At 40.9% G+C, this 13,234-nt stretch overlaps 1 protein-coding gene across 1 annotated transcript in view; it reads left to right on the top strand.

The window, feature by feature from the left end:
* The window catches only part of Hecw2 (HECT, C2 and WW domain containing E3 ubiquitin protein ligase 2), a 203,930-nt gene that overhangs the window by 157,554 nt on the left and 33,142 nt on the right, over positions 1-13,234 (top strand). The window contains exons 19-20 of the mRNA XM_028765597.1: positions 3,595-3,715; positions 5,204-5,317. Coding sequence (XP_028621430.1) covers positions 3,595-3,715; positions 5,204-5,317 — 235 coding nt within the window. The remainder of the gene's footprint in view (positions 1-3,594; positions 3,716-5,203; positions 5,318-13,234) is intronic.

The following is a 13,234-nucleotide window of genomic DNA, read 5'->3' as shown; positions in this document are numbered from 1 at the left end:
TTTTTTTTTTTTTTTTTTTTTTTTTTTTTTTGGTTGAGTTTATCTGTTTAACTCTTAGCGCTTTGAACAAAAGGTTTATAACTCCACAGACAAACCTCCAGACAGATTACTGATCAGGAGCTAGTCTTGTGACTAAAGCTCCAATATGTCTGCCTGTCTGTTATGTATGTATACAGATGACACATAGAGGTCTTCTTATGACACAGATCCTGCACAGTGTCATGCATACCAGCTCAATTCATCCATGGGAATTGACTGATCGCTCTCTCTCTCTCTCTCTCTCTGTCTCTGTCTCTGTCTCTCTCCCCGCAACCCCAGACAGGGTTTCTCTGTATAGCCCTGGCTGTCCTGGAACTCACTCTGTAGACCAGGTTGGCCTCGAACTCAGAAGTCCACCTGCCTCTGCCTCCCAAGTGCTGGGATTAAAGGCGTGCGCCACCACCACCCAGCTTGACTGATCTCTTATGTAGATTCTGCAGCTATCCTGTTCAGTGTCTATAGAGTACCCATTGACTGTCACATTCAACTCAATATTTACACAGCTTCCTGTGTTCCTGGCCACCGACATCATTCCCCACACTGCTTTTAGCATCCAGTAGCCCTGGTCAATAGAATTTGACAGGAAACTGCTTCCTCATTTTCCTCAGTAGCAAAGCCATGATGGAAACCTTAGTATCCACTTCATAGACTCTGTTGTGAGGATTTCTCAAGATTCCCCTATAGAAAGTGAATTATCCCTAATATATACCAGGTGCTTATCAGATGATACCTATCAATATTATTAAGAAGCTCTTTTATCATCAGAACTTCCCATTCCTGCCCCCTTTGCTTTTCTACTGGTACTAATTTGTATTTCTCATGGTTGGTGTTCCTCTGAGTCACCACACTCCTGACTAGTTCTTATCCCCTCAGGCCTCGATTGCTGTATAAACTCTGAACTGATTCTCCACCCTTCGTTCTCTCTTCCTCTTTCCCACCCTCCTTAATCTGCCTACACCCTCGCTGAGAATTCCTCCAGTCAAATTCCACTTCGCATTATCTCCTTTTCTTTTCTCGACATTCCATAAAGGTGCCCTGCTCCCTCTCCACATTCTGTAGAAGTTAGACTGGTTCTTCCTCCCAGCCCCATGCTCCCAGTAATAAGACTCAGACTCAAAATATTTTTACAAATGCCTTGGTTATATAGCTATGCTCTTCTCTGACTAGATCATAATTTAAAATAACCCATTTATTTTTAATCTACATTCTACCATGTGGCTGGTTACCTGTGTTCATGTATCATGTGTCTGTCTCATCACATCTTATCACCCTAGCACTATCCCAGAATCCTTTCTGCCTCCCTGATGTCCCTCCTCCTATTTCCTGCCTAAGCTATGAGCCAAAGATTTGTTATTGATAGGTGCCACATCCATATAGATACAAGATATTTTCTGCACAACATTTTCTCTTTAAATCCCTCTTTTCATTGGCTCTAGCCCTTCTGACTTATTAATTTCCCCTTGTCTCTTCAGCATGCCCACTATACTCTAGGTTATGGGGTATCCATCTGTGGAACACACTTTTAATATTTAGTCCAGTTCTTGTTGCTCTGCACCAGTATAAAATACATATTCTTTTCTATTTACAAGTTTTTGTGTCACTTAATTTCTCATTGTTGTGACCAAATATTAAATAAAAAGCAACTTAAGGGAGGAAGGGTTTATTCTGGCTTACAATTCCAAGGGATACGGTGCATCCTTGTCTGGGAAGACATGGTGGTCGGAGCAGGCGGTGGCTGGTTATTTTACATCCTCAATCAAACAGCAGAGGGATGGATTTCAGGTACTATGCCCTCTTTCTCCTTTTTATTCACTCCTGGACCCCAGCTCTTGAAATGGTGCCACTAACATTTAGAGTGGGTCTTCCTACCTCAGTTAACCAGACCTAGAAACTCTGTCCCAGATGTGCCCAGAGGTTGATCCTGTCGACTTGGCAATTAACCACTTAGGCTCCGGTTAAGATCCTCCCTGAGGCCTTTTCCATTTTAATCTCTAGTCACACACATTACTTTTCTGTGACATTACTATTATCTTCTGTACCACTAATCTCAAAAGCAAATACCTGGGAGGTCAGGCAGCCAGAGTCACTGAGCGGATGGTGGGCGCGGAGCCCAAGGAAGCAGCTGCCTATCTGCTTAAGGAGGTTCATGTCAGTTGTAAGAGTTTTCATAACTTTCAAGAGAAAAACATGCTTTTCTTTTACTTGAAGTCTCCTAATAATTTTCAAATACTGCCAATTAGTCTAAAGCTTGTTTTTCTTTTCTTTTTTTAATCAGGGAGCAAACAAAATATCCTGTGAGACTGGATAGAGCCCAGGGCTTTACCTTTATCTCCTCTGATTTGCACATTGTATCCCATCTAGTTTAAAGTTCATTATTTTATATTTTATTTCTGTCTTCTCAACCAGGACATCCACTGTTGAATATAACACAAGATTAGCAATAAATAACCATCTTGGCTAATTCATTTGCTAAAGAAATTTTTGCAAGGTATAATGGCTCAAGCCTGTAATTGAAGCACTCCTGAGGCACAGGTAGGAGGATAGAAAATTCAAGGCTAATCCAGGCCAGCAAGCAAGCTCCTGTCTCAGCAGAACAAACCAAATAACAACAACAAAACCCACATATTTGCGCACACGTGAACACACACACACACACACACAAAGAAAGAAATCTCATGGAACTTGCCTGGTGTGTAATAAACAAGACCGTAATTAGTTTTCTGGTTTCTCTCATTGAATTGGGAAATATTTTGTGGAAACATTGTTTTTGTCATGTCTGTGTCTGATTACCCTATCCATCACCATGGATGTTAACATCCCAACATGCTACTCAGTCACCTGAGACACACAGAGTTTTCTGTGGAAAGACGAAGAAGCGATGTTATATTTACACTGTATTAATAAATAAATTGGCCACTTGGCCACTGAATGGCATAAATACTTTTAGTTTATAGATATAGTTTTTAGTTTATTTGATAAATTAAGAATGCAATAAATATTGTTTATTCTTTGTGCATCTCCAAGATATATTCCTCCCACAGTTATGCATGAATTCTGTTTTTATATTAATCATTTTATCCTACAATATAAAATAAATGTAATTTTATCTCTAAAATCATCCCTAAATATAATGCAAGTCTAAAACCATTTTCATGGGGGCTTCATGGAACTTTCTGTACGGTTTCTAAGATATCATTTCAACAGCAAGCAAAGATATTCCATTCTAAATAGTTATCCTTAAACATGAATAACTCTACTTGACTCATTCTGGTTTGGATGGAAAGGGGGACATATCTGAGACCCACGTGAGCACATTTGGCTGTTTAAACAGGATCTTTATTCTTCGTCAAAAGCTACAAACAAGATTTTTCTTAAGCACTTCCTTGAACTTTGTTAAGGCTGTGTGTGTGTGTGTGTGTATGTGTGTGTGTGTTTTGGAGTGATGTAGAAGCTGAAAGCAGTGTCTCACTTTTCTTGCTAACTTGTGATACTTTATCAAGGTGTTGTGGATTGAACAGGGCATAGATCCAAGTTGTTCTTTTGTGGTTGCTACAGGTACTCAGCGTGCCAATGCCCGGGCTCCAGCCCCTTACAAGAGAGATTTTGAAGCCAAACTAAGGAACTTTTACAGGAAGTTAGAAACTAAAGGATACGGACAAGGCCCAGGAAAATTAAAGTAAGTAGAGATGACTCAAACCACATGATTTATAGATGGTGAATGGATAGGAAGCAGTTGGGAGTTTGGAAAATTGGTTGTCACATGAATCTTATTTTAATGGGTATTATTATTTTGGAATTTATAAATTACACTGTAACAATGCAAAATGTTGTTCAGGAATAAAGCCCTACAAAGCTTATGATTTCCAGTCAAGCTAGGAATGTATAAAACTGTAGACAAATTAAAGATGTTTATTTCTTCTCCTAAGGAGTATCTCTTTGTTAGCCCATCTGATATTCATAAGATATATTGCTATCATAATATTTTATTCTTCATGTTACTAGTTCCTGGGCCAACATGAGTGCAGAATAATGATCAGCTATATTTTGTCCTGGGAAACAAACTTCACTTATACAATAAAACCTGTCATAAATATTGTGTCTGCCTCTCTTTAGCCACCTCCCTTGCTTGTCCAGGGTTCTTTTCATCCACATGTACACCTCTTTCCCTTCTTCCTACTTTAGTCCTATTTGAGCTCACTAGCAGAGAAGGTCACCATGTACCCTGAGTGCTCAAGGAAGGACCAGCCCCTACACTCACTGCCAGAGGCACAGGAGAGTCTGCTTAGTCAATTCAACTTTCATGGACCTCCAAAAACATCAGCCCAGCACAAATTCCATCTCTCCAAACTATGCTTTTTCTCATACTTGAATTACCAAGATCTTCTTCTGTAAATTCAAGCTCCTAGTCAATTCTTTGTCTTTACTATTGAGATGAGGGCAGATTCATATCTGTAGAGGATGGTGTTAGTTGTCATCACAGTAGACTGCCATATGCATTATACATTTCATCTACCGCTTAGGAAGATCTCAAGATTCACTTACTTTAAAACTTAAATTAAGTACAGTTGTAAACACACACACACACACACACACACACACACACACACACACACACACATGCCCTCCTGGTTCTCACTGGACATTCAGTAATTGAATTCCATGCTTTGGTACATTCTAGTCTTAAAGTATTACCTCATAGTATTGTTCTCTCTTTAGTAAGAAACCTCTGCCTGTCTCTTATCTGTCTCTGTTTGTCTCTGTCTGCCTCTCTCTTTCTCTCGCTCTCGCTCTCTCTCTCTCTCTCTCTCTCTCTCTCTCTCTCTCTCTCTCTCTCTCTCTCGCTCTCTCTTGCTCTCTCTTGCTCTCTCTTGCTCTCTCACTCTGTGTGTGTGTGTTTTCCTTCTGGGATAAATGTCTTGGCCACTCAGAAAGGACTCATGAGTTTTTAACAGGCCACAGGCTTACTCATGATTTTTTTATGTAACTTCTACTATTGCTGTTAAAGAGTTTAAGACAGGTATGTATTTAAGTGCAGACAGCAATGATATTAAGCAACTTCACTCCTCACCTAGTTAACTGTGGAAAATAGAAACTAGATGGCACGAAAGACAAGGAAAGGAAAGAATCTTTTAATGCACTTCTCAAATTGCATCTCTACGGACAGGTTAATTATCCGAAGAGACCACTTGCTAGAAGATGCTTTTAATCAGATTATGGGCTACTCCAGAAAGGACCTGCAGAGGAATAAACTGTACGTCACCTTCGTTGGGGAGGAAGGGTAAGTAGAACAGAGAAGTGGTCTGTGCAACACAGGCTGTGGCCACAGAGCGGATGTTTCTCCTCATCTCTGTGGTTCCCAAGACAGGAAATCCTTCTGACAGGAAGTGTTGCTCTCAGATGCTTAAACAGCTTGCCTCCCCCACTCCCTCAGGTTTTTAAATCATTTGATATAGAATTTTTTAAATTAAAGTAACTCTTACCTATAATTATTTTTTTCCTCATGAGAAGTTCTGTTGCTTTTTTTCCTGCATCTATCGTTTGAAAGGGGGAAATGGAACTTTTATGAGAAAGGAAACAAGGAACTGCGGTTTACATCTTGTTTTTCACCCACCCTGGCTCACTGAGCAGAATGCGTGTCATTTGTTAAGTAAGCCCTGGTTCAGAATCACAAACCCTGCTGCTCTTCCCGAAGCTCCCATAACAACCACGCCAAGGCCTTTGCTCCTGTTTCCCGCCTCCAGCTCTCTTCCACTGGGAGGGCCTTGTACCTCCCTCCCAATATAACCTCCTATTGTAAACAGACCGTGCAGCATGACTCTTCCGTGAGTGTGCTCATCTAGATAAGGGTTGGGAAATGAAGGGCTGGGGCTCCGACACTGAATCTGCTGCACCCTAGTAGACATAACATTTGTTAATGGATCGCCTTGGGCGCATCCCCCATGGGCCCTTCTTCCTATCTCGGGACTCTCTGCTCTGTGGTTTGTAGCTACTAGACTCAATTTAAAATACCACACAGTCATCTAAGCTCTGGTTGTGTTCTGTTTGACACTTTTGGCCTGGATATTTATTTATTCAGCTGTACTGAAGAACTTTGGACCTTGCATATATGCTAGCCCAGCACCCTGAGGTACATCCCTAGCCTCTTTCTAGTTTTTATTTTCAGAGAAGGTCTTAACAGAATGCTTAAGCTTGCCTTGAACTTAGTCTATACGCCAGTGAGACCTTGAAAACTGCACTTGTCCTGTCTCCACCTCTTTATAAGCGAGGTTTCAACCCTGAGCTGCCAAGCCCAGTAGTTTGGATCACTTTATGAACACCCTCTCAGTCATATCCAGTAATGAAGAAGAGTCGGGAGGCACGGTAGTGATAGCCAACCAATGTGGCCCTTTCAACACATGGTAGATGGAAGTTTAAAGCCCAACATCACTCCCTGCCCATGGAACTAGGGAATAGCAAAATCAAGACCCAAGCCCAGGCCTTAAGTCTTTCTTCTGGTATTCTTGGATGGTACTGCGATTTAAGAAACCCCCCTGGCTGGATCCTGTTTTTTACCTTGGAATGTTTTTTAGCATTCCAGGTGGTGACTGAACACAGAAAGCTTAGGCTTGATCTTCCCTGAGACTTCAGCCTTCCATGACTAATGTACATATGTAAATTGCTTGTAAACTTATGTTAGTTTGCTTAAAGATGCAGGTGCACAGTTGAAACCAGAGGCAAGTGCTGTCAGCTTCTTCACAGGTATGCAAGGGATGCCAAGCATTTCCTTACAGGACCAGTCTGCTTTGGATGAGATTGTTTTTCTCTCCAGCTGCCTTCCTTTATTATAAAACCACAGGCAGGCTTTTTTTTGAACACATGGTCTTGCTATGTTCAGGCTGGCCTTGATCTCTCAAGATGAAAGGACCTGAGTCTCCCAAGAGCTGGGCCCCAGGTCTCTAGAAGTACACCAGTACTCCTAGCTCGGATCGCTGAGATGTCGGTGATCCACTTCAGAAGCCCTAGCAACGGATACACTTGAGTAGCACAGATGCTTGTCGAGTTCGATCATCCTGAAGTGGGGTGCTATATTCTGAACTGATACCACTTCCAAGCAGAGCTACGTTCCTTTTTGTTTGATGACCACTAGTGATCAAGTGTTCCCTACCCGTGTCACTTGTCTACTTCCTGTGACACCAAAAGGAAAAAGGAGAGAGGATGTTCTGGGAGTGGTCTCAATTATCAGAAACAATCCCTTCATCTACTCTCTCTACACACAAGTTGTTGATACTGGGTTTCTGGGCTCTATCACGTCAGTGCCCTCTCTGTAGGTGTAAGTCTCTGACATCAATAGGGAGGGCAAGGACATGATAGAGGCCAGAAACCAGTGACCAAAGCAGGAATAATTTCAGCTACAAAATGAATAAAGAAATATTGAACAGTAACTTTAAGTGACCGAATACTTGATCAAATGATGAAATGAATGGGAGAAAGGAAAATCTCTCCAAATAACTCAAGAGGATTTCATACGTGTGGATTGTATAGTAACTTTTTTCCAAATAATACAATAAGAAGGGGGTAGTGGAGTGGGCTTGTTTTGTTAAACCTGGCAAACATTGTCTCAGTCATAAGTCATGTTGACAGTGACATGAGAGCAACACCTTACCCATATGAACTTCCTCCACAAATCTGTAATCACAGACTATCTACAGGAAAAACATGGGATGATTCCCAGTTGAGGGAGACTGTAAGAACCTCTTACCAGTATTGGAAATCACTGAGGGCATTAAAACCAAGAACAAACAAACAAACAAAAAGAGGAATTTGAGAGAAGCTGTAGTTGAAAAGAGACATAATGGTTAAATGCCTGTCACTTCCTAGATGAGATGGTAGAGGAGAAAAGAGATATCATGTGATAGCTAATGAAGTCGGATAAAGAATGCATTCTGTTAATAGTTATACAGCAGTATTGCTTCCTTAATATGACACTGTTTATGACAATCACTGGGCCAAGTTTTGCAAAAGAGAGTTTATTCCCAAGGAAGTAGAGCCCTGAGCCACAGACTTGCCTGCACAGCGATAGGGTTTAACGATCTTGACGGGATAAAGAAACAGCATGGTCTGGTGTGGGAGAGGGAAATGGGGGCAGGATCCACTGCAGACATAGTCACCCTCTTCTCAGGATTCATGCTCAGGAAAACGGTACCACTGGTGTCATCTAAAAACACCAACTAAGTCACACTACTGAGGTTCAAGTAAACAGTTGGTGACTTCCGCTGGCTTGAGACAGACACACATGGCTCCAAGTTCCTGAAAAACAACTTAAGCAATGATTGCCTCAGAGATGTTGTTGTCAGAGAGTATGATGGGAGGGAGAAGATGATGGGCGGGTACTGACAAGCAGCTTGGCTTCTAAAGTTGATAAGATCAAGTGTAGCTACAGGCCTCACTTGGTGTTTCCATCAGTTGTGTTGATGAGGAATGTACTGTACTGATATGAGATATAGAGAGAAGCTATGTAAGAGCTCGATCTTTTCTTGTAAGTCCAAAAAGTTCTAAAATAATGGGTTTAGCAAGTGGAAACATTTGGTCAGGATTTGGAGAGATTTACCCTGTTCCTTTTTGAGTTTTCTTGTTGTCTTGTTGTTAAATGAGTGACCTCTCTAGATTATTGTCAGTTGTATGTGCCTCTTCCATCACTTATGGTCAGTGGAATAAGTATATAGATTTGATTTTGTGAGGAGTCTAAATCAATACTAATATTGCCATACAAAGAGTATTATTATTTTGTGTCAACTTTACACTGCTGATGAGGGGTTAATACTTTGCAGTTATTGTTGATGCTATCTCAATGATTTCATTTCCGATCTGACACAGTCATCTACTTAAACCAAAGCATCAAGAACAGTGGATTTAGTTTTAATAACAGCGCCCTTACTTGTCTTCCAAAAAAAGGTGTGGATTAGCAGCTTCACAGAAATAATAACCTTGATTTATGCTGCTTCTGCACATATATCTGAAACAAAATATATAGATTGTTCTAGAAGTAAAGGAATCTTTAGGATATTGCAGATGCTATTTGAGGTAGAATTAAGCCCAGACTATTAGAAATGTCTGTCTTCAGCCACAAAAACATAAAATAAAAAAATCATCCTTGTGCCTATTAATGTAGATACATTAGAGCAACTTATTTCTTTACTAAAATGATATTGTGTTAGCCTTGGCTTTTTACAAAAAGTAGATAGTTTCTGAGCACTGTCTTGTCATTAGAAGTTGAATTAGGCTAGAGCTGGGAGTTGTGTTCCAGGCACTAGAATTTCCCCCAAGCTTATCTTGCCTTAGAAAGTTAGGGTAGTGGAGTATAGCAGTGGTAACCTCACCAAAAAAGTAACCTTGCTTGAAGGTGAGGAGAAATGGTTTGTTGCCCCATTTCTGATGAGCCTCAGTTGGCATAGGAGCTACCTATATATAGTTAATAATATATAATGAATGAACTGCTATACATATTATTTTTCAGTGTATTATTTCTGTTAATTAATAATCCCAGCAACCAATGTTAACATGATAATAAAACACAGGTTCTGATAAGGTATCCAGGCTTAACAGTGAAGAAATAATATCCTAGATCAAGAGAGAATGTTTTCTAGGTGATTATTCCACCACTTTTTGTTTTCATGGCACTTCTGTGAAGGGGACCTTTATTTAAGAAAGAATGAATTCATTATGTGCAAAGAGCTGTCAAGATGACCTCAGTCATCAGTCTTGCAAGCCACACTTAGACTAGGGAGAAGCAGATGCAGATAGTTTTAGTTTGGGGACCTGTGTGTAGCATCTTTCTTTTGAGCTCTTTCTTTATTCCCCCAGGATAGGGAGATAAAAAAAATAGCTAGGGAGGAAAATGATCTAAGATAGTTTTCTTTTCCACTGCTTATCAGTTACCCAGTGTGGCTCACACATAACCAGACTGAGGTATGAGCTATAAAGCTGTGGAGCTTCAGTTGAACTTGAGCTGCTGCTCGTCCTCTTCAAGGAGGCAGCCATGTCATCGGAATCATCTTTATCTGCCAAAGAAAGATGCTCTGTAGCCAGGCCTTAGATTGGTACCACCAAGAGCAATTTTGTCTTCTCATATTTCCACACTCAACTCTCAGGCCTCAGAAGCTAAGCCTCACTGCTCTGATTCAAACTGAACTGTGGTAGAATCAGAAATGCCTAGGCCATGAGTGCCTGGACATGCTTGGGGGAAGATAGTGTGACATCTTCCTGAGGCCATTGTCTTCTCTCATTTTACAGACTGTTCCTATTGGAGGTTTTTGTTTTCAGTTAATTTTTGCTATGTTAAGAATGGAAGAATAAAGTTAACTATTTTAAGCCATGTCAGGGGCTGCTAACTCGTGATGTGCCAGGCCAGCAGTGCAACGATGGGTACAATGCTTTGTCAGCGGGCAGGGCTTGAGACACTATGGCCACCCTACTGACATCTGTGCTTACTCAGAAATGCCCTCCAATGCAGCTGTTATGTGGCTACACACCCGTTGTCCAGAGTTTCTGTGTTTCCTTGCCAAGCCTTTAACCGTGTAACCAACCTAACCAGCAAAACAGGAATGTAACAAACGATCCCTGTGATATGAGTCATGTTAACTATTTATATGGACGAGGTTGCTAAGGCGTTATAGAAGCTGCGTGCCTGCATGCCCTGCTGGGACATGTTTCACTGAATTGCTAGACATAGATAGAAATTGTATCCCACAACATATTCCTAAATATGCAGTTCTACATTTGGAGTTACAACCAAAGTAGAAAGACTATCTTGGCTTTGGAGTGGAGGAGGAGGAGGAGGAAGAGGAGGAAGAGGAGGAGGAGGAAGAGGAGGAGGAGGAAGAGGAGGAGGAGGAGGAGGGGATGGAGGTTGGAGGAGTGGGAGGAGGGAAAGATAAAAGGTTTAATAGTTAAATGTACTTTTGCTTCTAAAAGAGCTGTTTGTTTTCTTCTCTCCTGAGGTGAGTTTTGCTTTTCAGCTCAACTCCTCAGAGAATATACTCTTGTCTTCAACCACAGGAGGAACTAGTCAGTAAGGTCATTATTGTCTTAACAAAGTCCACCATGTTAGAAGATACTACACTGTGAACTTTCTAAGCCAACTCACTTGTTTGACAGTGGTTTCAGATTGAGTCATATCTTCGGGATTGGCACAGTTTGCTCATGGCATTGAATTAGTGTACCACCATCTCAAAGTAAACTGGTTCACATTTACTCACACTGCCAGATGCCCAATAACAATGTACGTTATGCTAATTTCCTTCAGTGAACGTCAAGGAGCTCTAGTCACAAGTCAGCAATGTGTATAGGGCCTCTACTAAATATCATTCTGGGAACTTATAATGCAAAAAGACGTGTCTTAATTAGGTTTCTATTGTGGTGATGAAACACCATGATCAAAAGGCAAGTGGGGGAGGAAAGGGTTTATTTTGCTTACACTTCCACATCACAGTTCACCATCACCACAGGAAGTCAGGACAGGAACTTAAACAGGGCAGGATCCTGGAGGCAGGAGCTAATGCAGAGGCCATGGAGGGTGCTACTTACTGGCTTGCTCTCCAAGGCTTGCTCAGCCTGCTTTCTTATAGAACCCAGGATTACCAGTCCAGAAATGGCCTCACCTACAATGGGCTGGGCCCTCCCCCACCAATCACTAATTAAGAAAATGCCTTACAGGCTTGCCTGCAGCCTGGTCTTATGGAGGTATTTTCTTAATTGAGGTTTCCTACTCTCACATAAATTTAGCTTTCATCAAGTTGACATAAAACTGTCCAGCACAAGGGAAGAGAGAATCACCTATTTTCAGTGTAGGCAAAATCTAAATTTATGTATAAAGAGGCTGACACTTGTGTACTCTGGTAAGTGCAGTATTATTGAAATACTTAGAGTTAAATCTTAGGGACCACCATCTAATCTTTAACGGAAAATCCACAGTAGAGCCAACTTTGCCATCTCAAAGAGTCGACCAGTCATCTCAAAGAAAACAGGCTCACTATCTTTTTGCCTGATGTTTCAGCTCTCTGTGATCCTGATATACTTGGGACCTCTGGAATGTGAAGAGCCCAGCAGAGGGGTAACCAACCATAGCAAGTCAGAGAGTGTTTATGTCTCCCTGGGGGAGTCTCATTAAAGATTTATAGTAAGCTAGATATTTTAATAATGTGTTTCCCTCCTCCATGTTTCTGTAGCAACAGCTGATGGTAACACTTTGTTATAAAGAGAAAGATAGTAAACATTTTTAGACTTTGCCCATCATACGTTCTCTATGGCACGTATGCACCTCAGCATTTTATCAGCTAACAGCGATAGGCTATACACAAGCCAGAACAGTGCATTTCAGTATAGTCTTACTTACAAAACCAGGGCTTTGGCAGATTTACCTTCTTGATATAGTTTGTCAAGCCCCGTTCTATAAACAATATTGTTTTAATCTTGATAAACAGCTAACATTTACTAAAGGGCATGGCATATGGAATAACCTTAAACTTGAAATTAGGATACCTGTTTAGGATGTGAGACCTGGTACCACATCACAACACTCCCTTGCTTCAGCTCACTACTTTGTCTGGCCTCAGTCTTTGCTGTAAAAAATGAGGAAATTTGACAAAATGACTTTCATGATGTCTTTGACAATTGGTATTCTAGCTTCATTTCTATTGCTGTGATAAACACCATGATCAAAAGCACTTTCGGAAGGAAATGGTTTATTTTATCCTATAAATTATAGTCCATCACCAAGGGAATCCAGGGTAGGAGCTCAAGGCAGAAGCTCAAAGCAGAAATCACAGAGGAATGCTGCATACTGGCTTGCTTTCAGAGTTACGTTCATCCACCTTATACTACTTGGACCACTTACTCAAAAGTGGCATTGTCTAGAGGGGCTTGGCCTTCCCATATCAATTAACAGTCAAGAAAAATATCACATAGACATGCCTATAGGCCAATCTGGTGGAGACAGTTTTTCAGCTGAAGTTCTTTCTTCCTATGTGTGTAAAGTTGACAACTAAGATTAGCCATTACAGTTGATGTTTCCCCACTATGGAAAGACATAGGAACTAGATCTTACAAAGTGAAATCCTGGAGGGAAATGTATAAAGTCTGCATTAGTCCTTTCTATTCGATATCCTGTTCTGTATCTGTATCTGTATCTGTATCTGTATCTGTATCTGTATCTGTATCT

This window comes from Grammomys surdaster, unplaced genomic scaffold (genome assembly GCF_004785775.1).
Source record: "Grammomys surdaster isolate TR1022 unplaced genomic scaffold, NIH_TR_1.0 165, whole genome shotgun sequence".
Taxonomy (NCBI): domain Eukaryota; kingdom Metazoa; phylum Chordata; class Mammalia; order Rodentia; family Muridae; genus Grammomys; species Grammomys surdaster.
Note: the sequence above shows the minus strand (reverse complement) of the source record. Positions and strands in the feature narration are given on the sequence as shown.